This window comes from Euprymna scolopes, chromosome 18 (assembly GCF_053919585.1).
Source record: "Euprymna scolopes isolate OS-2025 chromosome 18, ASM5391958v1, whole genome shotgun sequence".
Lineage (NCBI taxonomy): Eukaryota > Metazoa > Mollusca > Cephalopoda > Sepiida > Sepiolidae > Euprymna > Euprymna scolopes.
This window is the reverse complement of record NC_136499.1, coordinates 44839936-44866763: the sequence shown is the minus strand read 5'-3', so window position 1 is coordinate 44866763 and position 26828 is coordinate 44839936. Positions and strand designations below refer to the sequence as shown.

General features: G+C 31.9%; 1 protein-coding gene across 6 annotated transcripts in view; it reads left to right on the top strand.

Annotated features, from left to right (window-relative positions):
• The window catches only part of LOC145297609 (ras-related protein Rap1), a 161783-nt gene extending 137381 nt beyond the window's left edge, over nucleotides 1-24402 (top strand). For 3 of the 6 annotated variants that reach the window (XM_080143671.1, XM_080143670.1, XM_080143668.1), the window contains 3 exons: nucleotides 2757-2897; nucleotides 5564-5678; nucleotides 23142-24402. In XM_080143671.1, coding sequence (XP_079999797.1) covers nucleotides 2757-2897; nucleotides 5564-5659 — 237 coding nt within the window. In that variant the 3' untranslated portion in view covers nucleotides 5660-5678; nucleotides 23142-24402. The remainder of the gene's footprint in view (nucleotides 1-2756; nucleotides 2898-5563; nucleotides 5679-23141) is intronic. The other 3 variants (XM_080143672.1, XM_080143673.1, XM_080143667.1) reach the window with 1 other exon arrangement.
• The last annotated feature ends 2426 nt before the right edge of the window (nucleotides 24403-26828 follow it).

Here is a 26828-nt window from a genome sequence, read left to right as displayed (position 1 = left end):
TAGTTGAACAGTATGGGGGAGAACACACATCATTGGTAGACGCCTGTTTGGACGAAGAAGGAATCTAATTCTTCCCCGTAGCACCTCACTCTAGTTGGAGTGTGTGCACAGTATGCTTTGGCGATAATACGGTCGAGAAGCTTGACCGGGAAGCCATTGTGGGCATTGAGTCTCAGGGGTTTCTGCGATCCACAGTCGAAGGCTACACTGAAATCGATCAAGCAGATGATGGTAGATTGCTGATAGGCCCACCACTGTTCTAAAATTCACTTGAGGGAGAAAATTTGATATGTACATTCTCTGCCTCTGAAATCCTGCTTAGTTTGGTCGGGTTTGTCAGTCTCTGATGTTCTGGATATGACGCAGAAGGATAATTGAGAAGATTTCGTTGAAAATTGGGTGTAACTAACTGCACATAAGGTTGGGACAGTTCTTGTAGAGTTCTGCCGGAAGTTCTTCCTCTCCTGCAGCTTTGTTTTTAGTTATTTGATGACATCTTGTATCTTTTCTTCAGTTGGCAGATCAGTTGGTATCATACTCGGAAGTTTGTTTGAGAGGAAGGATCATGGTTCAGTAAGGTTTCAAAATGTTTCCAACGTATCGTGTGATCTGCCATTTTGGAAATAGTGGTTCCATTTGTATCCAGCAACATTTCACTTAGTCTGCTGTTTCGTTTATTCGTCACTTTAAGGGTTTGGTAAAGCTTGTGGGAATCTCCTGAGGCAATTTGCTCCATCTCTTCAACGTTTCACCAGTAGGTATTGAGATCGGTCTTCGCAGAATGGGCAGTCTCATGACATAATCGGCAAAAGTCCTCATTCTGAGAGTAACGGCCTTGTTTGGTTTGATTGGCAAGTTCTATGGTGCAGCCAGTCCTTTGTTCACCATCTTGTTTTACCCAGGGTCTGTGAGGTGATTTTGTTAACACTGGTTTTAAATGACTGCCAGTCACGTTATGGTACTTAGCTTCAAAAAAATTTAGTGGCTAAAACAAAGATTAATCTTTTTCTCTCACTTTTACTATTGTGTGTGTGTGTGTGGGGGGGGGGGCAGAACAATATCCATAACTGAAAATTTAAATGTTTACTTTTCTGATTCTAATTAAAAAAATACTTATAAAGAAATGTTATGCAAATTGATTACATTTCAATAAAAGAATCTTTATACAAATATTTATTGAATTTTATGTATATTAAATGTTTTTATCGATATACTAAGGTTTGTTTGCCGTTTCTTTACACTGCATTGTTCAATTTCATATAATGGAAAAGAATAACAGGAGACAATTTGTTGAAATATGCTTTTAAAATGTTTTATGAATATGAATGCTTAATTTCTGAAATATGCAAGGCCTATTTATGATTTGGATTTACGCTATCCCCACTGATCTTGCATATCAGAATTGAACTGAGATGCAAAAATTGATAAATCTTAATGATTTAAGAATTCCTGGCATTCTCATGTTTTAATATAGGAAACCAAATATGAATTTGTAGAAATAAAGCTATTGTATCATGTGCCTTTGTATAATGCAATTTCTTACTAAAGCAAAGCATAAATTTGACTTTGAGCAAATGTTTTACAGGATTGGTAAACCTTTGGATTATTCGGCTACTGTTATCTTGAATGTTATTAGCACAATGTTTTTGGCCAATGTAACCTCTCACCTTCAGATTTATCTTGTCAAACTTTGGAGTCTTTCTGTCGAACTCCAGAATCTGCACTGAATTTCAAATTGAACCCTTTATTTAATCCACAACAGCAGCATGCTTTTGTTCCATTGGCCATAACTGGTAGCAATTCTAAATTATTCGCAATGGTATTCTTAGTTTGGCACGCACTGAGGATTGAGCCTTCATCTAAAAGTGTCACAACTGAATTGTACCTAGTACTTTATCTATTACACATGTTACATTGGCTGAAACATTGTGCAAATAACATTCAAGATGAGAACAGTAGTCCAAATAATTAAAATTATCAATCCTTATCTCAAAAATTCAGAAACCTAATATTGCAAAACAATAATAAAGTCAAGCAAGTAATAAAACTCTTATTTAATGATTATGCTTGTGTAGTTATTTTTCTTATAACATTTTGGTCAATATATTCTCAGACAATCATGCATTTCTTAATCTGGAGCATTTTTTTAACGAAACTGAAACCCATTTCGAATGCATAACTAGTTTAAGCTCTGAAATATCAAAATTTTCTCTATCATGTTCTGCAAAGTCTAAAATAAAAACAATTTTCATCTATAATAAATAAAAGAAAAAAAAAACTATTTGAAGCATAAAAACTACTAAAATTACTAAATTTGGCATTAAATAACCCCAAAAAGTTTGATATCTCATAAAACTAGACCGAAATATTATCAGAAGTTTTCAAGGACTAAGAACAAAATTAACTAAAAACTTTTAAAAACTGTTTTCGTTTAGATGTTTATAATGCTTTTACATTTCAACAGATCATGCAACTTGGAAAAATGCTGTTATCTCATTTTCAATAAGATAATGTTTAACTTTATTTGAATCATCTTCAAAATGAGACCTTTTCTTTTAAAAATAGATGTAAACAAAAGGTCTATTAGATCATGTTTTCTACAAGATACCAGTGTGACTGTAAATTCAACTTTCTCATCTCACAAAGGTAGAAAATGAATAATTTATTAGCTGTGAAGTTGTTTGAGCGTTTCTGTAATTTTTGATTTCATTATGACTAGTCTGTTCTAAATCTTTTTTTTTTTCTTTTTTTTTCAGGTTCCCATGCTTCTAGTGGGTAACAAGTGTGACTTGGAAGATGAAAGGGTTGTAGGAAAGGACCAAGGCACCAATTTGGCCAGACAGTTTAATTGTGGTTTTTTGGAAACTTCAGCCAAGTCAAAAATCAATGTTAACGAGGTATGTATTTTTCCCCCTTATATTTTTCTCCCTTTTTTTTTTCTTTTTTCTATTTCTCCTCCCTAGTCTCCTATCATAATGCCATTAGCTCATTTCATAATTAACTGTTGTCTAATCTAAATTTATGAGATGAGTGTTAATCTAATATGGCAATTCATATCTGATAAGTAATGTATGAAATACTATCCTAGCTCAATTGTTTATTCACAGTGTGAGTGAAAAAAAAAAAAAAAATGGAGAGGTGCAGTTAAAACACTACAATCAGATTAATTTCTAGTAAGGTTTTTAATATTTCATCCGGGGGTTGTGGGGTACTTTGATTTAATTGTTTTTTTGTTCCATTTTTTTCTTTGTTTTATTGGATTTTATCTAAACATTTTCCTATCTACAAGAGAAATATATAGAATAGTTGAGGTGACCCAATTACTCCTTATTTACCCCTCTCTTTTATAAATATTTTTCTAAACCTATTCTAAAATAAATGTGCCTTTTTTTTATTAATGCTTCATATTGTAAAGATATTAGGCAATGTAAAATTAGCTGTTAATTTTTTTTTTCTAATGGAAATCCCTCCAGATAAGGTATGAAGCCACTTGATGTAAGGAGCTAACAAAATACTTCAAAATTCAAAACTTGCCAGTGTTAGATAGAATAAATTGTGACCCAGAAAACAGCAATTCTACCTTTTTGTCAGAAATATCACTCATGGAATAAGGACTAAAAAACAAAATAAGGCAAGCAAGTTACAAGGCTGCCAAAAGTAAACCTGTAATCCACTTTCTACTTTCATTAAATTACATTAAATAAATTACAGCGTTGCTTGATGTGGAGGTGGGGGGGGTCACCTATTGGAATATTAGCTTGTGTCATGGAGTCTGACATAAGTTAATTATGTATTAGTGCTGTGAATGAGTACAAAGTTTTTGATTTAAGTGTAATTTGCATAAATCTGATTTATGCTGCTGGTTTAAAAATATTGAACATGTATTAATCCTCCAGAACTCATTGTAGCCAGGCATGGAGTTTTAAAATCAACTCAAAATCTGACTCCTAGTAGAGTAGTCAGCAATCTTAACCCCGTATGTATCACCAACAGTTTTGATTCTTTGATGATTCATCTTCAGGTGACAAAAACAAACAAAAAAGCTGGAGAAAAGATTTCAAAAGGCAGCAGAGAATGTGCACATAATGTCAGATGCCAAAAAAAAATGAAATAGTTCCAAGGAAAATGTTAACTAATTGATATTAATATGCATAATATTTCTTTCATCTAATAGTATCTCTAAGATATAATTTCTGGACAACTTAAACTCCATAGAAATAGTTTCAGTCTATATTTTACGTCCAAATATGAATTTCTGTTCTGTAAGTATTCAATTTATAATGAATCTCAACAGTTCATATTTTATAATTATAAAAGAATATTGTTATAGCAACACGCATAAGGGAATTTTTGTTTTTCAGAGTTGGTATTATTTTTTTTATACACATTACCTGGAAAGTAATATTTGAGAGCTATTGAAAAAAAATTAGCTCAATTTATAGTGTAACTAATTTAGTTTCACCTGCAAATATTCTGGTCTGTACCATTAACTCTCACAAATGAAAGCATCAAAAACCGGCAAAAACTCGGTATTTTTTTTGAAAGGTTTAAAATTGGTTTCAGAATGTGTATTCTGAAACCAATTTTAAAGAATTAAAAAAATACTCAGATATCTTTATTAGAATTTGGCAATATACAGTTAATATTACATATGAAACCAGTAATAACATCTTGAAAGATTTAACATAATACAGTTTTATCCTTTAACTTAAATTCTGGCATCTCAATTTAAATTTCAGTTTTTCCTGGAACAGAGTTCATTTTTTTTTTTTTTTTTTTTTAAATCCAATTTCACGTGCATGTTCTGCTACCTTTAAAAATTTATTTTCTCTACCTTTTTTGTCACCTGCAGATAATTTGACACTCAAATATGTGATGCATATGGAACATACACATAATTTTTTTTTTTTTTTTTTTTTAAACACAAAAAATGATTATGAATAATTGCAAATCAAATGTACACAAGAGGTATAACTAAGCAAAGAATTAATTTTAATGTTTCTTAAAAATATTAGTTTTGGGGCGATTAATTGGAATCGGGGGGGGGGGAAATCAGAATATTTGAAAGTATTGGAAAAATTTGTACAGATTTCCCGATGCCAAAACGATTTTTTTTTTTTTTTTTTTTTTTTTTAATTTTGTTTAAAGCAAAATCTTCTTGTGCTGGTAATGATAAAATAATAAATATTTATTGATTTAAAACTGCCAGTGAAGCTAAAATTGATAGATCGTCCTCCATAAGTATATTTTTACATTTAGGAAAATATCTGCACATTTAACATGTTTTTATGGTAATTGGAGAAAAATATAACTATATGGTTAAATTTATAAAGAATCAGAATTGGTAATTGTATCAGAATTGGGCACTTAGTACTGAATTGGTAATTGTATTAGAATCGGGGGGGGGGGGATATTGGAATCGTCCCATCACTATAATATATATATATATATATGACTCCCCCCCCCCCCAAGTAATATGCAGAATATTTCTTTAATTTAATCATACTTTCAACATCTTTTTTAAAAAAAAAATTTCTAATTTTTTTTTACTCTTTTTCCTTAGATATTCCACGATTTGGTTCGGCTAATCAACAAGAAAAATCCAGAAAGAAAAGATAAGGGCCGGAAGAAATCTAATAGTAGCTGCATACTCCTGTAAATTTTAAATCAACATCCAAGTGAGTGTTTTCTCTTATTTCCTTAAATTACTCCTCCCTCAACCATGACGGGGATAATGTTTGCATCTGTTTTTGTGGGCAATATTATACAAAATAGCATGAGGACCAACATTGGCTTAGAGTAGAACGTATATTGAATGTTGGTGTGGATTTGAATTTATAAATTGGATTATTGTAAAGGCAGGAATTTTTATTTGCACTTTAATATTGCAAAATACATTTAAAAGCAGGTTGGCTGATTTATTATGTAATAATATATGGATCTTGAGGGGAGGGTAAAGAAATTGAGGCATGTTTATGGTGGTGGTATCTATGCATATTGGTTCTTATGGTGGTAGTTTCCGGTACAGACTGTTCAGCATGCTGGGTACAAATCCTGCCTCTGCTATTATATTACTTTCACTAATACTCTTGGAGAAAAGTGATTCCATCCCTTACTCTCTACCATTCTATGACAAAGGAAAGAGCAAGGTAGACGATGCTCCAAAATGAAACTAATGAAGATAGAGAACTCCAAAATAGTTTGTGATTGCTGGATTCTCACTACTTTACTCTGGGAGAAGGAGGAAAGAGTATTTTGTTAAAGTAGATGCTGCATTGGTCTTTCATGGTCCTATCAGATCAGGCTGTGTGAAGAGAGCTGTTTCCTGACTTTAATACAACAAGCATTGATTTTTTTTTTTCTTTTCTTTTTGTTTGAAAAATTGTTTTACAAAATCAAAATCAATTTTTTTTCCTACACAATAACTAGACAAAACTCCATAGTTTTTCTTGGCTGGACAACCTTTCTACAATTCAAGATATCGATGCTTCTGCAGTGGTTTATCCAGGAGTTTCAATACTCCACATTGTAATAATCAGCATAACTGATTCATCCTGGACATGGCTTTCATGATGACCTTCTTTAAAAAATATCTACAAAATAAATTAATCTGAAAATTGATCGTCTGTAGAATATTTATATTATATAAGCACCAAAAAGGTATTGTATATTAACATACTCTGTTAAATTATCCTCTCCTTCCAAAATAGATTTTTTTTTTTTTTTTTTTTTTTTTTTTTTTTTTTTTTTTAAGCGATTGTGGAAAACCTTGGCAGAAAAAAAAAAATTTTAATTTAAAGTGAGGGATTAGTTTTCCTAAGAATCATAATATAAAATGATCCTTCCATTTCCAGACTATTCTATCATTTTAAGGCAGTTAAAATTTAATTTCACCATGACAAATAAATTCTGTGCATCTTTTTAGAGGAAGGCAGGTTGCTACCTGGACTTAGAGTTAGGTGTAATGTTAAGGAAAGGGTTTTTAGAAGGCTTACCACTCAAATCTAGGGTTAACAAACTTTATAGCATGACTTGAGAAAAATGCACTGAATTTTCTCCCACAGCAAACTTTAGTGAGGGGTTAACTGCCTTAAAAAGTTAGAATGCCTTGGATATAGGATATCATTTTAACATCCTTGATTTAAATGAGATAGATTATGGGCGTATTACTGGAAGACTTGTTCTTAATAATTAATTTCTTTGCTCAGAAACACTGAGGAAAATAAACTTGGCCAATATTGGTCACAAGTGGCGAGACTTTTGTCTTAAAGATATAAGTAATTACATGGCAACAAATGTAATCGAATGTATTTTCTGATTTGCACAGCTGCAGCTTTTTTTCTTTCATTGATCATATGAAAGCCTAGTTTCCTTGGAATTATCTGTTAAATATTTCAGGGATGGTGTGCATTGTAATTGCTGTATCTTTAACTGTATTGTGATATATATGTGTGTGTGTGTGTGTGTGTGTGTGTGTGTAATTTTAAAACATTTGTATGTTAGTGTTTAACCATATCAAAATTTGTATAATTTATTTTTTTAAAAATGAGTCTTTATTTTTAAAAAAGAATCCTATTTTTATGTATTAGAGTACATTCTCAAAAAAAAAAAACGTATTAACATCAATGTCTGGACAATAAGAGTTTTCAATCTGAACATTTGAAAACAGGATTGTTCAATTACACTTTTGTATTCGAAGCTATTCCATTTAACTGTTTATTAATAAAGGTTTTATTGGCATTCGAAGTGATATTTTTTTTTTTTTTTTTTTTTTTTTTTTTTTTTGACACCTACATATTTGCATTTAGCAGTTTCATCTTATCTTTAATATCTTTGAATTTTATTTAAAGTTATTATTTTCTATTTATAACATTTGTTCTCAATAATAATATACAAGTGCATATGCACTGCTGCTTCCTTTTCAAGGGAAAAAAAAAAAAAAATTCCCAACAACCAAAATCTGAAAACTTAAGTTTAGCCCATTTTCCACCCACTGATTTAACAGTTCTTGAACTTAAGTGTGTGTGTGTGTGTGTATATATATATATATATATATATATATATATATATATATATATATATATATAGTGGATACCAAATTAGCTTTTAAACTGATTTAATATAATCGCAAACTTTAGACAAAACACACCCTACTCTCAAATAGCTACACATTTCAACCAAACAGATCATGCACTATAAATAACTTTTTTTAATAAAACATTTTCCCTTCCACATATGCATGCCTGTTACTTCCAGATTAGGCTATCTGAAGATACTGGCTTCCTGGATATGACCTTAAACTATATCCAGTGGTGAGGCCCCAGCTTGTGGGCTTTGGGGAGTGTTGAGCCACCCTTTAATTACCATTGCTCCCAGGTCCACACTGACCCGGAGTGGTAGTACCTGTTAGGGTTCCAACTATGGGTTAAATAGAAACTGACGTGAAAACAACAAATATATTCTATTAAAAAAAATTTCTTCAAAATCTTTGGATTTGGCATTAAATAACCCGAAAAGGGTTGATATGCCGTAAAACAAACCACCAACCAACCTGACCTAAAATAAACAAAATATTGATGTTGTTGGTTTTTCTCTCCACTTGCAAAATTCAATCATGCTATGCAAAGTCAAAAACAATTTTCCTCTATAAAACAACCAAACTCCATGAATAACTATTTGAAGTGGAAAATTTTTACCAAAATAACCCAATTTAACATTAAATAACCCGAAAAGGGTTCATATGCCATAAAACAAAGCATCGAAACCAGCCACATATGCATGCAAACAAAATAGGTTTTAAAACTAAATACAAATCTGGTTTGAAGTCCAGTCTGTACATTTGTAATATTTTTTCACCTAAAATTTTATCTTTGAATGAAATGTTCACTGAATTATTTTTGAATAGTAATTACAGGATGGATGTGCATATTTACAAAAAAAGTAACCTATGCCATTGCCATTCAGTAGAATAATTTCAAGCTGATCAACAGACATTAAGATGACAAATGAACCTTTTCCAAAGGTTCTATATTCATTCAATTTTTTTAAATTTGATAACTGTTTTTAATATTAAAGTTATAAAATCTCCAAGTTACATGCTTTAATTTTTTATAAAGTTATTTTTTTATTGGTCAAATGTGAATAATATCTATATATATATATATATATATAAATTACTATTTCATTGACTAAACCTTTTTCTATCCAAAAAGCTCACATTCATTTACACTAAATCTTGTTTTTTTTGAAAATGTTAATTTCATTTGCTTTCAATAGTTGTTTTTTCGGTTCAAGTTTCTGCTAATATAATTATTATAGGAAGTTGGAGGAATTTTCACTCTCACACTTGAATCTACCACTACTAGCCCATTTTTTTAATCTCAATTGATAGAATAACATTAACAATTAACAAAAATGGCCCAATTGTCTTTAACGGTCACTTTTACTTTTTACAGTATTGAAAATTTCTGATGTTCATTTACTTCTGATGCGTTTCAGATTAAATTTTTCAAATTAAAGGATTTTTGTAAAAAATAAAATCCTCTATCACACAGTATACAGAACCGAATTTCAGAGGCTTAAATACCTTGATTAAAGTATTCTCGGAATGGCATTTTCGAACACTGTATCAACATTGTAGTCAATAATATATTTCTGCATCTATGTTCATTTTTGTTTTCAAACATAAAAATCGATAATTTTTATTCAGTAAAATATAAATTCTGTATCAACTTAACTCCAAAATAGATTGTCTGACACGTTTTTAAAAAAATTTAAAAAAAATTGTTACATAAAATTCTTCACCGAAATGAACAACTTGTAATTCCATTATTTGTTTCATATTACTTGCACTAGAGAGCAGTAGTTTATTGTGAGGTTTATGATGGTCTGTTGGCATGTTTATGGAAACTTTGCTAATTTTCACTTTTTACCCATGCTCATAATTCAAACATGACTAAGAACTTCTGAACATGTTGGAAGGATTCAATATTTTTAAATATTGTCCTCTAAATTAGCAAAATTATACATGGCAGACTTTCCTCCCTAGCATTATCATCTTTTGAAGAGGGAAGGAGTTTCTTGTCTGTAATCTGCAGTGCCAACATGATTGGCAAGTACATAATAGGGGCCTAATGATTTTTTTTGCGATACCATTAGTTTCTATATTTTTTTATATTGCCACCTGAACTTAGTTACAAAGAAATAAATGCACTTGTAACTTCTCTTGAATTATCGCAAAGGTAATCCTTCCAGAGGGACCGATGGGTTTCTTGTCTGTCATTGATGATGCCTTATTCGTGATAGTCTCAACAGTACCAATCAAGATGTTCGGAGGCAAAATTGACTTTTGACAGTTCCTTAAATTATAAATTAACTTCAATCAAACCTCACCATTCAGTTTGATTACAGATAAAATTACTAATTCCCAAAACGAAAAAATTCCCCTGCGTATATTCATTATTTCTAAATTTTAGACTTGTAGAACAAATTAATTTTATTTTTTTTATAATAGAATGAAAATATACGGGGTTGAGGTTGTCCACAGGTTTCATTTTAGTGATATCAATGGAGCACAGGGAGGTGCTGTTGTGATTGCAAGACTTTGGTGTGGATTGAATAAGTTAAGAAAACTTGTACAATTACTAATAAGCATAGCATTATTGCTGTTAATTAAGGGGAAAAAAATCTATCAGCCATGGTGTATACAGTGTTATGATGTATCTAAATGAAACTTAACCAGTGAAGTTTGAGGATATGTTGTATAGAGATGAATGATATGATGAATGTGTAAGGAGTCTTAAAAATGAGTTTAGATCTCGGGATATCAGGAATTTGTATTTCGATTTTTCAGACTACTGTTCTCATGAGTGTCATTTTCAGGTTTTGGTTAATGTAACCGCTAAACCTTATTCACGTGTATTTTGTCAAACTTGAAAACCTGCATAGAATTTTTAACATAACCATTTATTTAAGCCATGGGTGTAGAATGGATAAAGGGTTCCGTTAGAAATTTTGTGCAGATTCCTGGGTTTGACAAGGTATAACTGTAGGTCAGGTTTCGTCAACCGAAACATGAAAATAACATCAGGATGAGAACAGTAGTCTGAACAATCCAAATACGAGTAATCAATCCTCATCTAAAAAAAATAAATAAAATAAAAAAAATATTCAGAACCACAACTTCAGAGGAAGATTAAATCTGTAAGGAGTATGTATGTATGTACTTAGTGCAAAAACATGATTTGTAAACATTGTGAAATAAAACCAAATTTGGGTTTTTGTAAAAAATTTTCTTTTCAACTTATCTCCAATTTTTATAATTTACTAGATGACCTCTTGGGTCAACATTGGTACATTGTACATTTTTCTCCCACATTTTAGTCTGCAGAATTTTTTAGATGTGAATTCATGATTTGAATCATTCCAACTACTGTTCTCATCTTGGTTTTTTACTTCATATTCTTAGTCGGCAGCTTATCAGCATTTACAGTAAAAAATAAGATTACATATAAAATGAGAAGTTTCAAGTTCCTAAAATTCATACAATAATTTAGAAGAACCTGGGGCACAATGTATAAGTTATTAGATAATCAGTTCTAAGTGACTGTCTTCTGAAGGTTGCAGGTTCAATCCTTAGTGATACTAGTAATACAATTATGAATTACAAACTCTTTATGAAATAAAAGTTGCTTCTGTTGATTAAATGAACAGTTTTGTTAGAAATTCCGTACAGATTCCAGACTGCAGTATGATTCGCCTGAAGGTCTGAGGTTTCATCAATCGGAATGTGAGAATAGCGTCTAAGATGAGAACAATCTGTATAATAAGTACAGTATTTTTTATACATGATATTAAAAATGTTAAAACTTGACTACATTAAAAAATGGCATAAACTCTAATGACCTAGGCGAGAGTATGTGAGAGTGAGTTATTTGGCAAGAGGGTTGTCTACTCAATATTGTTAGTCACTTAGGGTTTCTTTATAGATAATAAAAATTGTTTGAAAATCTAATGACTTTTAAAGTAGATGGCACTGGTATGAAGTATCTGTCCAAGGAGGTTTTTATTGTTTTCTGCTTTTTAATTATTATAATATGCATGTACAGCTGTATACTAGATAGCATCTTTTGTAAAGATACTTGCGTGTATGGTGCTAATAGGAGGGGGGGGTCTGTAATGAAGCAAATGTTGCACAATTTCCAACCACATATCCTGAACTGGTATTGCTTAATTCCGGTGGTAAGTAGTGCAGAATGACTGAAAACAATGCAGAGATAAGCAGAGAAAGACTAGTGTTCCTATTTACTTGCCTTCCCATGAGAGCATAGTTAACCAAGATCGGGTTTTAAAGTGGGCAAAACCTAGCTCCTTCAATTAAGGGGCACTTGTCTCAGTCTCAGCACTTCTTCACTGACTGAAAGCTGAAAAGACTGAGTGCAACATTAGAACAGTTACTACACTTTGCTCCTAGCCAAAAGACTAGAGTTTTTCTTTTTTGAGTTTTTCTTGATTAGTAGTGTCTAGCCTACCCTACTATTTAATCCACAGCTGGATGAAAGATTTCTGGATTCATAACTTTCCCAAGGGTATTAGTGAAAATGATGTCATAGTCGGCAGGACTCTAACCAGCACATGGAACCTGTAACGATTGCACGATGCCACTTCCATTGTATGTATTAAAAGTTGAGATGATCAATTAAAATGACCTGTCCAGCAAGTTGACACAATCAACTTGAAGCAGCAGTTGATGTAATGTTGCCATTTTCAACATTTATAATTTCGGTGCTGCACACACGCTTATCAAATGGTTAACATTTCGCTTTAAAAAGCTGCCATATGCTGTCAAATTTTCATGCCACCATAAAACCCAGTGTCTCGGATTTCCCTGTTCTTTCAACAACTCTAGTTTGTTGGTGTTTCTTAGCAAGTGTGGTATAACATTTCTGCTGATTTCTTTTCGTTGGGTCAGGTGAAAATACTGGAGTGGGATGGGAGGAGGGGCTTGTGTTGCTAGGCAACTCAGATTCACTTGAGGCTGACTCAGTCTATTCGCTGGTAAACAGCACAGCTGCTGCCATCTTGTTTGGTTAGTGTTGGTTGTTAATATTAAAATTAGATTTGCCTCTTCACCTGATTTTTGTTTTTATTTTAACTAATTTATGTTTAGCAATTCTGTGCTAGTTAGATCACTTTCTGAATTCTTTCCAGATATGTGTAAAGGTTATTTTTGTAAGTCAACTAAACCGTGTGTGTGTGTGTATCTAATAAAGGAGTTGTCTGATAATTTGCCTTAGAAATGCTCCTTTTTTTTTTTTTTTTTTTTTTTTTCAGTTTCTGATATATTGCTATCAGAATTATAACTTTGTTATATATTCCTTAAAGATTTATGTAAATTTTTTTTTTTTTTTTTTTTTTTGTTAATCATCTGCAAGAAATGGTCAAAATGGTCAATTTTTATACCTCTGACTCAATCTACTTAATTTAAATACATTATTACATTTATTGTTATATATATATATGTATGCGTGTGTGTGTGCATCTTCTGTCACAAATCACTGGGGTGGGTATATTCTTTGCCAGTATTTGTATTTGCTACTTACCTAGATATTAGTGAAATTTAAATATTTGCAAAGTAATTTGCAAACAGCTGTAGATAGATATTAATTTGCATATTTTGCAAAGTGTTTCTAATGTATATTTGTAATTTCTTATGTTTCCTTATATTCAAGTTTTGTCAATATAATCCTTTACAGTGATTTCATAAAGATACCTTTTCAAAAATGTTTTTAGAATTTTTTAATTTTTTTTACATAGGAATCACCACATTATCAAGGCCAAGAGGCCACTCAAGGATAAGGATTAAAGAGTGTACAGTAGAAATTGGACAATATAGTAATCATTAGTAATGAAAATTTGGTAAATTTGATAACTTGTAAGGAACGGCTCATCAAGAGCTTATTTACGTTAGACTTGAACACAACCATATTGTAGTAAGCCGGAAAGCAGGAAAACGGAAGACAATTCCACAGGCGTGCAGTTCTAATAAAAAAGCTTTGTTCATGGAATCTACGTTTAGGTTTAGGCACAGATAAAGAGTGGGGGGAAATTATTGATAGTGTTTTCAGCTAGATGAGTGTTTCTTGTGAAAGTTTGGCGAGGGGGGGGGGGACCATAGACTGAAGCTCAGTCAAACACTTCCATGAAAATAACGATACATCAGAGACAAACTCGCAACATCTCTTCTGTGAGATAGAGGTTGCAGGGAAGAGAAAAGGACATCTCCTACGAGGCTACAAAGTCTATTTTGAACTCTATCAAGGCAGGACAAGTCCTTTCTAGCAGCTCCTGCCCAGATGTGGCAACAGTATTCCATTCTTGGACGTACCTGGCTCTTATATAGAGAATTGCATCAGCAGTGAGATATCTACTGGATCGATAGAAAGATCCCACCATTTTTCCAGCGGCCTTGGCAACAGATTTGATGTATGTGTTCCATTTAAGATCAGGAGTAATGATCAAGCCCAGAAGCTTGTCAAAACTTGAGGCCTCCTGAAGACGAGAGCCATTCATTTCAATTGATGCCAGATGTGGATCAGAATCTTGATGTAAAGAGAGAAGCTTGGTTTTAAATGCATTAAAAGTAACCAGCTACTTCTTTCCCCATTGTACTACATGCTCAAGATCAGAGGAGAGAGAATCGGAGAGAACTTGGTCGTTTACTGTCTTAGATGTGCTACCATAAATGGTAGTGTCGTCAGCATAAATGTCTACAAATGATGTAAGGATGTGATTTGGAAGATCATTAATGTAGATCAGGAAAAGAGTTGGGCCCAAGATGGACCCCTGAGGGACACCAGCATTAATACTGTGAGCTTCTGATTTTTGCCCCTCAACTACTACTCTTATGAACCTATCAGAAAGAAATGATTTAATAATTGAGAAGACATTTCCAGCTATACTATAGCTAGAGATCTTGTGAAGTAAACCTTTATGCCATACCTTATCAAAGGCCTTAGATATGTCAAGAGCAATTGCCCTAGAAAGGATGCCTCCGTCGAGAGATTTGCTAATCCTATGAGATATAACTGTAAGCACATCTGCTGTAGATCTAGCAGAACGGAAACCATATTGAGTGTCACTAAGAAGGTTATTTTTGTTGAGATGGTTGATTACTTCTGTATTTAACATGGATTCCAGCAATTTACTCATGACGCACAGGAGACTTATTGGCCTGTACTGAGAGGGGGATGAGCGATCACCTGAATTCTTAAATACAGGGCATACTGATGAAATTTTCCAGGGTGATGGGAAGCTATTCTCCTTAAGACACTGTTTAAACAGTTTTGTAAGTATGGGCGCTAGTTCAGGTTGAAGTTTTTTGCAAGAGATGTTATTTACACAAAAACTTCTAGTTGCATTAATAAAACGTCTGTTGGAATCCTGAGTAACAGATATACTTTGATCTTAATTAAATGGCCAATAATGATTTTATGCTCTGAAGTTTTTATTGAATGAAAAAATATTGGAAATTCATTGTATTATCTTTTTAATGGAGTGGGTAGTGTAATATTGGATCTCTTAGACTGTCCTTCCAGAATTACCTCCTTTTTGGGGGATGGAGAGGGAATCCTTTGAAAGAGGAGGTAATGTAATGAGTGCTGTTGTCATAAGACCATCTTCTCGAAGACTTGGGTAGTGTAGTATCTGTTATGTTATACTGTTCTTTCAAGCATTATCACTGTGTGTAATTATAATTTTGATATGTAGTGATTCCTAAACATTGCATAAAAAATGGGAGCATAGTTTTACAATTTGTCATTGTGCTGAGAGAGACAATTCTTTTACTAAGATTCATTCATTTTTTCATCTCAATTTAGGACACTGAAACCAATGATACTTATTAAATTAAAACCTTAAAAAAAAGCTGTGACAAATTTTTAACATGACAAAGTTGATAACATTAATAATACAAAATGCAGTCTTTATGCGACTATTGGCAGAATTGTTTTCATATCATAATTTACGATATTTTCATGAGATGAAAACATAAAAAAAGAAGCTGTGGCAACTTTTTTCTAATTTTTTTTTTTTTTTTTTTTTTTTTTTACAACTTTTTTTTATTAAAAAATAAATGTTATGGTAAGGTTTTTTAAATATTAGTCTTTAACATCGCAGAAATGTGATAAGAAAATATAATTTTTTGTTTTTTCAAACTAAACTTCAATAAAACAATCTATAAAAGTGAAATTGTGTGTGTACATTTTCCTACTAAACTACTGTCAATCTTCAGTCAAGACTCGAGATTTGACATAAGGGGTATTGAGATTTTGGAAAATCTTTTTGATTTTCAGGCAGAAATTTGGTTGTCAAAGTTCAACGATTTGACCTTTGAGAACTCTACCAAACTCCTCTGCCAATTTTTGGTCTAAACATTTGAAATTTTACATAAAGGGTATTCAGACATGCAGCAAGCTTTTCAATCAGTTTTTTTTTTTTTTTTTTTTTTTTCAGCAAAAGTTTGGCTGCCAAGAGGTCAAAGTTGAAAGAGTTGACCTTTGCAGATTCTACCAAACTCCTCCGCTTTTTGGGTCTAAACACTTGAAATTTATATGTAGGTTACCTGGACATGAGTCAAACGTTTTTATATATATACTAGCATGGGTACCCAGCGTTGCCTGGGTTGACATGAAGTTTTGTTTGAAACACACCGGTATACTAATTATTTTCATCATGAGCAATGTGGATACCCCCACAACAAAAATAAAAGAACAGATAAAAGCATGTAAATGTAATCGCCCAAAAAAAGAAGTATGTGATACCCTCTGCACCAGATATTTCTGTAGGAGGGCTACAAAGAGAAGAAACTATTCTCTGGATATTGAGCACTAGAAATACCTCCCCCCTTTCAAAGAAAAAATAATTAAATATAAATCATTACAACTTTTGTTTCAATAAAAATAGCAGTGAATACCCGTGCGCTCTACCAACTATTAATTTCAAAAACAATTAAATGACATTTTTTGTCATTTTATATTTCTAATGTAATCATTCCCCCCTCCCCTCAAAAAAATTGAATTTGTCCTATTTTGGGGTTCTTTCTGTTTATAAAATTATTAGGTGAAAGTACATAATGGTTTCATAAAAATTAAATTTATCATTATTTTACGTTTCAAATGTAATTCCGCTTCCCCCCTCCCTCTACCACCACAAAAAAAATCAAAAAATGTTTGTATTTGTCATGTTTTATCCCCTCCCTCGATCGCCGAACTTGAAAAAATGCTAGAGGTGACATGTCTGGTTGAACGCTTTGTGGCCAAAAAGTGGATTCTCATTTTACGTTAAATTTATATAGAAAAGTTATTCCCCACGCTAAAATGTTAATTTTTTTTTTTTTTTTTTTTTTTCTCAAAATTTCTTCTTCCATATTATTTATAAAGACTGCTTAAATGTATTGGGCCACAAAAAAACAGGTCTTAATTTTTTTGGTCAATGTCAAGTTTCTTCCATCTACCCCAAAAACTTTAAAATGATGACTTTTAATGGTTTTCGGTTGTGCTGAAAACGAATATTACGTTTAAATTTGGGCAGATAAATAGTTTTCATGATATGAAGGAATTACTTTTTCAAATAGTGGGGGATCACTTTCCTATACAAATTTAACATAAAATGAGCACTCGCTTTCTTTTCACTTAGTAATTTCTTCATATCATAAAACAAATTTAACTGTGATATTCGTTTTCAGCACCCTCGAAAATTGGCGCTTTTTTATTTATTTTTTACTAAGAGATGCGTTCATTTTTTCATCTCATAATTAAGGACGCTAATTATGCTGTTAGTAAGTTTACAAAAGCATACTTTTGTTTTTCGTTCTTTTTTCATTATACAACTTGTATAGTTGTGAACAGGTTCCTCTGCAGTTTTTTATTTCACAAAAATTCTGTTTACATTAGGAGGCAGATAAGTAAACTACAGAAGCACCTGGTAAAATCTATACAAGTTCTATAATTGAATACCCACCTAAAAATGAAAAACAAAAATATATTTTTGCAAACCGCTCGTGTAAGTTTACTGACAGCATTATTTACATCCTAAATTATGAAAAATAAACGAATTTCTAAGTAAAAAAACAGCACCGGTTTTCAGTGGTGCTGAAAACGAGTATCACAATTAAATTTGTTTTATGATATGAAGAAATTATTAGGTGGTTAGAAAGTGGGTGGCCGTTTATGTTAAATTTATATAGGAAAGTAATCCCCCACTTTTTGAAAAAGTAATTTTTCATATGAAAACTACTTATTTGCCCCAAATTTAAATGTGATATTTTTAACACTATCAAAAACCATTAAAAGTCGTCATTTTCAAGTTTTTTGAGTCGTTGAAAAGAAACTTGACATTGACCTTTTTTTTTCTAGGGGTTATGACGCTGGGTCACGTCGTAAAAATTAACCATTTTTAATTTAAGATATTAAATAAATTATAAAGAAAATCTGTTTAGCAGGCAATTAAACACACTTGCTGTGGTATAATTATAATAAATCCTGGGCAACACCGATTAAATTTTATAAACAAAAAGAGCAGGGCATGGATTTTGTTCACGTGTCTCTGTGACTAACTCTGTCCTCGTGAGGATGCAAATAAATGAGGACATTAGTTTTAATTATTTTTTTCTAACAAATAAAAAAGGTTATTTAAAAAGTAATAAGTGAAAAAAAATTTCCTCAGAATTAAAATTAAAAAAAAAAAAAATAATTTCAAAATGAAAACAAACAGGAAATATTTAATAACGTGCTCCATTTAAAACAATTTTTCAATTAAGCTATCACAGTTATTTCCCCTTTTGGTTTGAAAATAAAACGGTTTTAGATTTCAGATAAAATAAATTAAATCAAACATAACTTGAAATTTAAATAAACTAAATAATTTAAAAAAATTTTAATTAGTACAGTTGAAACAAAGCTATTATGTCAAATAAGTAATTATTTAAATAATTGCATTTAGTGTGATATGTTAATGACCGTAACTCAGTAATGAACAAGTGATTTAAAGAATGCTATATATTGAAAGTCCGTGTACAATATAATGTCTCCTTTGACAGAAGTATCCTAATATGGACATTAATATTTCTTGACCAGGAGAGGTGTACACATATAGCTTTTATATTTCTTTGTTGATTGGTAGTTGTGCGCACACACACACACGAACTCTACTTATATATATATATATATATATATATATATATAATGCACATAAAGTTATGAACAGTACATAAGGCCTGAGCAAAGCTGGACTGAACTGCTAGTGATGAAAATATGGAAAAAAAAAAAAAAAAAAGGCTTCAACAGCTTTTTTACAGAACAAAGCTTATAATATTGATAACACCATCTATTTTTAACAATAAATTGCAGTTTTGTTTAATAAAAATTTCAATTTTTCTACAACTTTTGTTGCATTTTCATATTTTGTAATGTTAAAAATTAAATGGTGGTGTTATAAGCTTGGTTACAGTATAAAAAAAAAAAAATGTAAAAAATAAAAAAGGCAGCTTTAAGTTTCATCCTTGTTTTTTTTTTTTTTTTAAAGAGTTTCATTCTTTGTATTTTTTTAAGGTTAAAAACTTTTTAAAAATAACTTACTATAATATTTACTTAATTTGAAAAAGTCATAAAAATGTAAAAAAAAAAAAAAAAAAAAAAAGGTTGCTGCAGCTTTTTAAAATGTTATCTATTGAAAATATTGTTGGTTTTAGTGTTGTAAATTATATGAAACAAATGATTCTCTTAATAGTCGTGTACAGACTACATTCTGTATTAATGTTATCAACTTCGTTACATTAAAAAAAAAATTGTCACAGCTTTCTTTTTTTAATGTTTTGATTTTAAAAGTATTGTTTGAGCGTCGTAAATTACGAGATGAAAAAAATAATCGAATCTCTTCGTAAAAGAGTTGTTTCCCTTAGCACTATGACAAATTGTAAAACAGCGCCAAAATGGGAACATTCAAAAGAAAAAGGATAAAAAAAAAACATTGTCTGCCAAGAGGTACCGGACTGAAGAAATAAATTAAAAATTCTTTTACAATGTGATTTTATTTGTATTGAACTATGTAGCACAATATCACTTTCTATCTATTAGTGCTTAATTCATCTCATTAGGTCCGTTCTTCTATATTTAAAATACTATTGAAACTATTTTGATAGAAATGTTAAACTCATATTTGCTGTTATTTTTTTTTTTTCTAACTCGAAGAACTAATTTTTTGCGTTATCCAGCATAATATCAGCTTCATGAAAAAAGTTTGATTAAATATTTCTCATTCTGTGGAATGAATTTTCATGAGTCCTGCTAGTAGTTACTAAGACTTAAGGAACGTAAAGTTATTGTGACACATGTAGTGAGATCATTTTGATTAAAGATGTTTGCATTATCTGCTATACAGCACTAGTTAATGGGTTTAATAAATAATTTTAATTAGACTTATCAAAAGATAGAAACACTTTTTTGCTCAAAGTAAATTCATTCAATCCATTCTATTTAAGTTAATTGGTTTAAGGTGTCTGGTGCTTTTGTGTTAAGAGCAGATATAAAAAATCACCCTTGTTTCCTGTCTTTTTTGTACAGGCACCATAGGTAACCATGATTGACCCCAACTTCATTAGTGCAACTGAGAAGTTGTTCGCTGAATTTGACCACCTCCTGGGATTCATAATATTAATTTACTTTGGATATCTTGCCTTGAATGGTAAAATGTGTATTACTTGGGGCACTGGCCCAAATGAAAATGCTAACTAATCTATTGCTATGTGAATAAATTAATATCTTGCACTCAAAATTAGCTATGATTAGGGAGGGGGTATTATTTATTTTAAGATTATTTCGGCTAGACTTCCTACAAATTGAACTATAGGAAGTTCTTCTGCTTTTCAAATACTAACTCTACTATAGGACATCTACAGAATTAGTCTTTGTGTAAAGTAGTCGTTGGATTGAAGTATTATTTCAACACTTGTCATTCTCATTATACCATGTTTCTTACAGTCAACTGGAACTATGTTCAATTTACTAAGTAAATTGAAAACTGCTTGATTTTTGTCTCAATCAGTAAAGTGAAAGTAGGTAATTTTCTTGATTTAAGTGTTCACAATTCCATCCGTGGACTTGCAGTTAAAAAAAAAAAAAAATTTATCCGTTTTGTCTAGAACCTCTCATTCTAAACTGAAACTACAAAATAAAATGAAATGACAGCTCAATCCAAAATAAGGATCAAACTGGACACACTTAAACGATTCGCCTCCTCCCTTGAGGCTCGCATTTACAAATATCCGTGGACTTTGAAGTAACTTAGATGGTGTAGAATCATTTCTCCTAGTAAACTCCCTGGATATCTTGGCACCAAGTGAAACTAACTTTCACTCCTCCATCCCCTCTAAACACTTTAACATGTCTGGTTTTCTTCCACTTTGTCGTAAGGACTCTGACAGACACATGCACAGAATTGGAGTCTATCTTCTTAACACCCTAGCCTCCTTGACTAGGGAATCTAAACTAGAATCAGATGACCAGGTCTTCATGTGCTTTAGACTACAACATAGTGTTAGCTACTTATTTTTTCTTTATCGCTCTCCCTCAACCCAGAACTGTATCCATCATGTCTTTGACAGCATAGAGTAGCACTCCCCCTTGACACTAGTGCTCAAATACATGTTTGATGACTTTAATACTTACCACAATAATTGGCTTAGCTTCTCTAACTACAGACACAGCTGCAAGCATCATCCATAACTTTTCTATATCCCATTCCTTGACATAAATAGTAATGTTCCCGACCTGTCTCTCAGATCATCAGGACCAGCAAGCTTCACTTCTGAACCTATTTATGACCACAGCTCCTGAGGATTGTGTAACAAATGCTCATTGCCCACTCGAGAATGCTGATCATGCTGTGATAATGATAGACATCACTCTAAACTCTTGACCCCAAGTTAAAGAGCCATTGTTCAAAATGACAAAGTACTACAATAAAGCTGATTTGGACCATCAAAAAAAAAAAAGTTTTGGACAGGCATGTCCAGAACACGTGAAAGAAGACACATGTTTTAACATGTGTATGACGTCATGGAAAATGGGAAGTTCTAGATATAGTTAGAAACTGGGGGAGAGTCGGGGAGTTTGAGGACGAGAGACGACAGTCCAGACATGGACATTCGAACGTCTAGAAGCGAGACGGTCACTTTTGAAACTTAGAATGTGAAGCTTTGAATTCTTGACTCAGAAAACCACGGCCGGTCGTGAGAAGAAATAAACCTATCAAGTGTTTTTATAAACGTCGTCTTTGTGTTGTAATTCTACCAAAAGGTAAAGTGAAAATTATTATGTCTTGTATATTATGTGGTTTAAAATGTCATTACATACACAATATGAACACTAAGACTGTCTCCACATTATCTCAACACTCAAAGAGCTTCTACACATCTAAGTATGAACATTTTAATATATATGAATCTTCATAACAGAAACAACAACATTCTTTATAACACAAACAATCTCTCTCACAACAAACTCTCTAAGACTCTCACTCTTCTAATAAGGAAATATAACACACAGAGAAGAGAAATAAAAGAAATGGAAGGTTTTTTTAACCTTAAAAAGGGGTTGGTATGTGAAAAAAGCCATTTAAATTTGATTATGCAGTTTTGTAAAAAAAAAAAAAAAAAAAAATATTGCAACATTTTCAATAAATGTATAGTTTTTATTCCTCAACACACCAGCATTTCCCAGAAATTGAGACCAAAAAACAAATTTATCAGTTTTGCTCAGATCAATGAATGTCTTCAGAAAGAGCGAAGACATTTGTTGATCTGAATAAAGCCAGTATTTTTTCATTTCTCCATGTTGATTTTGTAGGTATAGATGGATCACTCATGTATAGTGTTCTTGATCGGTGGGTGGGGTGGGGGTATATATCTCTTATGTAATTGAGCATTTCTCCTACACTAAATTACATGTGCACATCTTATTTCAGGCTATCCCACCATATTTTCAAATGTTTATTTTTATATAAATCTTTGCCTAGTTTGTCAATAACTTTATTTTTCTGCTATATCCTTTTTTAAAGCTTTTTTTTTTTTTTTTTTTTTTTTTCAGGCCAGGTGCCATTGAAAGATGTGTTCTCATCAAAGGCTTCTCTTGGTTGCCCAGAGCTGACCTGATTTGATAAAACATAATTCAGTACCATCTGCCACTTCAACTTGAAGAAAGAAAACAAAAATTGATTACCAATCTATTAAATGCTACAGTTCCACATGTGGACCATCAACCATTAATTATGAAAAGAAAATTAAAATTATATATATTAAAGAAAAACGAAACTGACAAACTTAAACAAAAAAAAAAATAAATAAAATAAAAAAAAATCTGGACATCCCTCTCCACCCCCACCCCACTCTCAAACATAAATTTGTAAAAATTAAGGTTTCCTTTGAGCAGTCTGGATATTTGCAAGACAGTCATGTCTGTATCCCCCCATCTCTCTCTTTCTCTCTCTCTCTCTCTCTCTGAAACCTCTAATCCCTGTCCTAAAATCATGCAGGTCCCTTCCAAATTTGACTGCATTATTAGGGTTAATGAAAACTCAATGAAGCCCCTAAAAAAAAAAAAAAAATTTTTTTTTTTAATCCTTTCCATTTTGAAGGAAAAGACAAAACATTTTTCTTTTGCTTTTTCTTGCTTTTATAAATTTTTTTCACAATTTTCCTTCCTCCTCCTGCCTTTTTCCATTTTCTCTTTTAAAAAAATAAAAAAATGCCTTTTTAAGCATAACTTATTTTTATTTATTTTTTTTTATACTTATATATTCTTGCATATTCCATTTACACATACCAATTCCTCATCCTGCCTATATATCTCTCCTTTAATTACCCCCCCTTTCTTTTGCTCATCTGTTTTTTTTTTTTTTTTAAATTCTACGTATTTGCTTAGCGATTCTTTTGTAGCTTTTTTTTCCCCCGCTGCTATTTAAAAAAAAATTAATTAATCCCTTACAGATTGCTGACTTCTGCAGCTTTCTAAAGAAAAAAGATGGTGGCATTTTGCACTATATGTTCAAGCTAGCGTTTTTTTTTTGTTTTTTTTTCTGTTCAATGGATACTTTTCCCTCCCTCTTAGGATTTACAGTTCCACAATAGTTCTTACCATTTCTAACTATTTGGAACCATTGCAATTATTTACTTTCTTATAAAGAAAAATTTATTTTCTCTCCTCTCTTTCAATCAATGAATTTTTCGGACTCGAAACATCCCGAGTTTCCAGTGATACTCTTATTAAGCTGATGAGTTTGAATGCGTTTGACGTCACCTGTATGAAATAATTGGATCAAATAAATTTGTCACTTTTCAGACATACAAGACCCTTTCATTTTTTTTCTTTTATTCTTGAAAGCTTTTATTTTATTGTTACCAACATCTAAGATTAAGCAAAAGAACTGCACAACTATGCAGCACTATTGGCCAGGGTTTAGTCATTTATTTTTATCAGTAACAATTGATTTCTTACTGTTGTCACATGTGAAGTGAATCTTATTGTAAAACTTCCACAGGAAAACAAAACTAAAAGTTAAATATTAAAGAACAAATATGCAGGTAAATTTCTTCTTTTTTTTTTTTTTTTTTTTTTTTTTTTTAATGCAGGATAAGTTTCACAAAAAAAAAACTTCTCTTTAATCTTTAAAGCATCTGTGTGCACATAGATTAATTTATATTTTAGTTATAAAATGAAGAACAAGGGAATACTTTATATTTATTAAGTGATTTTATTTCTTACAATTAAGCTCCCTCTTCTTTGCTCATAAAAATAAATGTGATTGAATTGAGTCAGGTGGGCATACATTAACTTATCTAGATGTCTGAACCTGGCTTAAGCATATTTGTTTAAGATTCCATACAGAGGCTTAAAATGGAAAATCAATATAACACAAATGCTGAGGCATGTAAGAAACTCTTAAATTCAAGCTTGCATTATAAGAATAGAAAACTGTTGAATGGAAGTCTTATTATTCAAAGTTTGCATCGTGTCATGCAAAGATGACACCTTCATATTTACTTGAAGAGCAAAAATGTGTCCCGCATATCTAACTGTATATACAGTAATCAACAATGCTTCATTGTTTGAACCAGTCATAAATGTATCCTCTACAATCAGGCCGACAATATCTTTGTTGCTGTCAAGCTGAGATATAGTTCTGTTCAGTCCTGGGTCTCTCTTCCCAGGCTGTACCTTCATGAGAATAGGTTTGTTTATTGCTAAACATCAGAAACTAATCACAATGACACACCGGTTTCTGCCAAATCAAAGTTAAGCAACAGTGAGCCTGCCCAGTACCAGATAGGTGACCATTTGGAAATACTAGGCACTGTATGTACTGCGCCATGACCTAGAAATTCCCAGGTTGGTGTGGGGGAAGGCATTAAATCAACTGGAAGAGATGCACCATCAGTCTTCATTAAGACATGTATCTATAAGAAAGAAAACTGTAAAATCTGAAGTCTACCGGCTTTGTCCTGTGATGGCCATTGTACCGACTGAGATTAGCAGTTGTGCCAAAATGTGTGGTTGGTTCTGCACAAAGCCTTCACCATTATAAACAAATCTGTGTGGATTTCCGAATAACTTGGTTGTTGTGGCAGACCTCATATGTTGAAATTAACAGGGGTATCATCGGATATGACTTAACAGTACTGTCAGGCCCACAAATGGAATCTGGTCAGGATTTGTTATATTGTATGACTGAGCTTGGAATTGGTGAAAGTAGTCTGCAATGATTGTACTTGCTCAGGAAGAAGCCAATCCAACTTGATCAGGATGATAACCATTACAATCCATGAATCAAATTTGAAGATATTATAAAGAATTTTTTTAAGTACTAATAATAAATACGGTAAAATTAAAAAAAAAATAATAATTTAAAAAGATTGGATTCAGCATGCTTGTCTCTACAGCATCTTCTAAACAGAAGGGATGTTGCTACTCTCTCTCTTACTATATCATTTATGTTCATGGTATGGACTTCATTTAGTTCTAATCCCTGGTTCCTTATAAAACATTTACAGCAAGAAGTTTTATGGTTACAACCAAGGCAAAGAATCTCTCTCTCTCTCTCTCTCTCTCTCTCTCTCTCTCTCTCTCTCTCTCTCTCTCTCTCTCTCTCAAAAATCAAATGGAGCTTCCCTGGAAACAAAAAAAATTTAATTCTTAGAACATCACAGCTGTAGAACAAGATACAATTCTAGCATGGACATCTTCAAGTCTAATGTAAACAAATGTGTCAAGCAGTTCTTGCAAAATCAAGTCCTTAAGTAATCCTTTGCTCATTCCGCTCTGTTTCCAATCTTTTTGTGATTGCAATCAATCTTTCAATCGGCAATCCTTTTAACCTTTATCGATAACCTGTGATCCATCAGTTAAAAAAGTTTGCTATGTCGTAATCAGCCAATCTGATCTTATATCTTCAGATCCAAAGAGAATATTGGATCGAATATTGGACACAAAGATCCACATATACCAGTCTCTCTGAATTGCTCGTTGATAGTTACTGATATACAAAAATCTGGAAGCTAGTCATTATATCATTACTAACAATGGAAATTGTTATGCAAAGTTCTAATCCTATTTGATCTCTTGTGGTGCTCGTTTATCTATGCATACTGATGAGAAAGCTATTAGCTTAAAATTAACAATTGCCGCTGAGATGTGAGGAGTTACTGTCGGGTTAGTAGGCATTCTAAGTGGGGAGGGATAAGTAAGATGTTTGATTACATTACAGAGTGGAGTTTACAA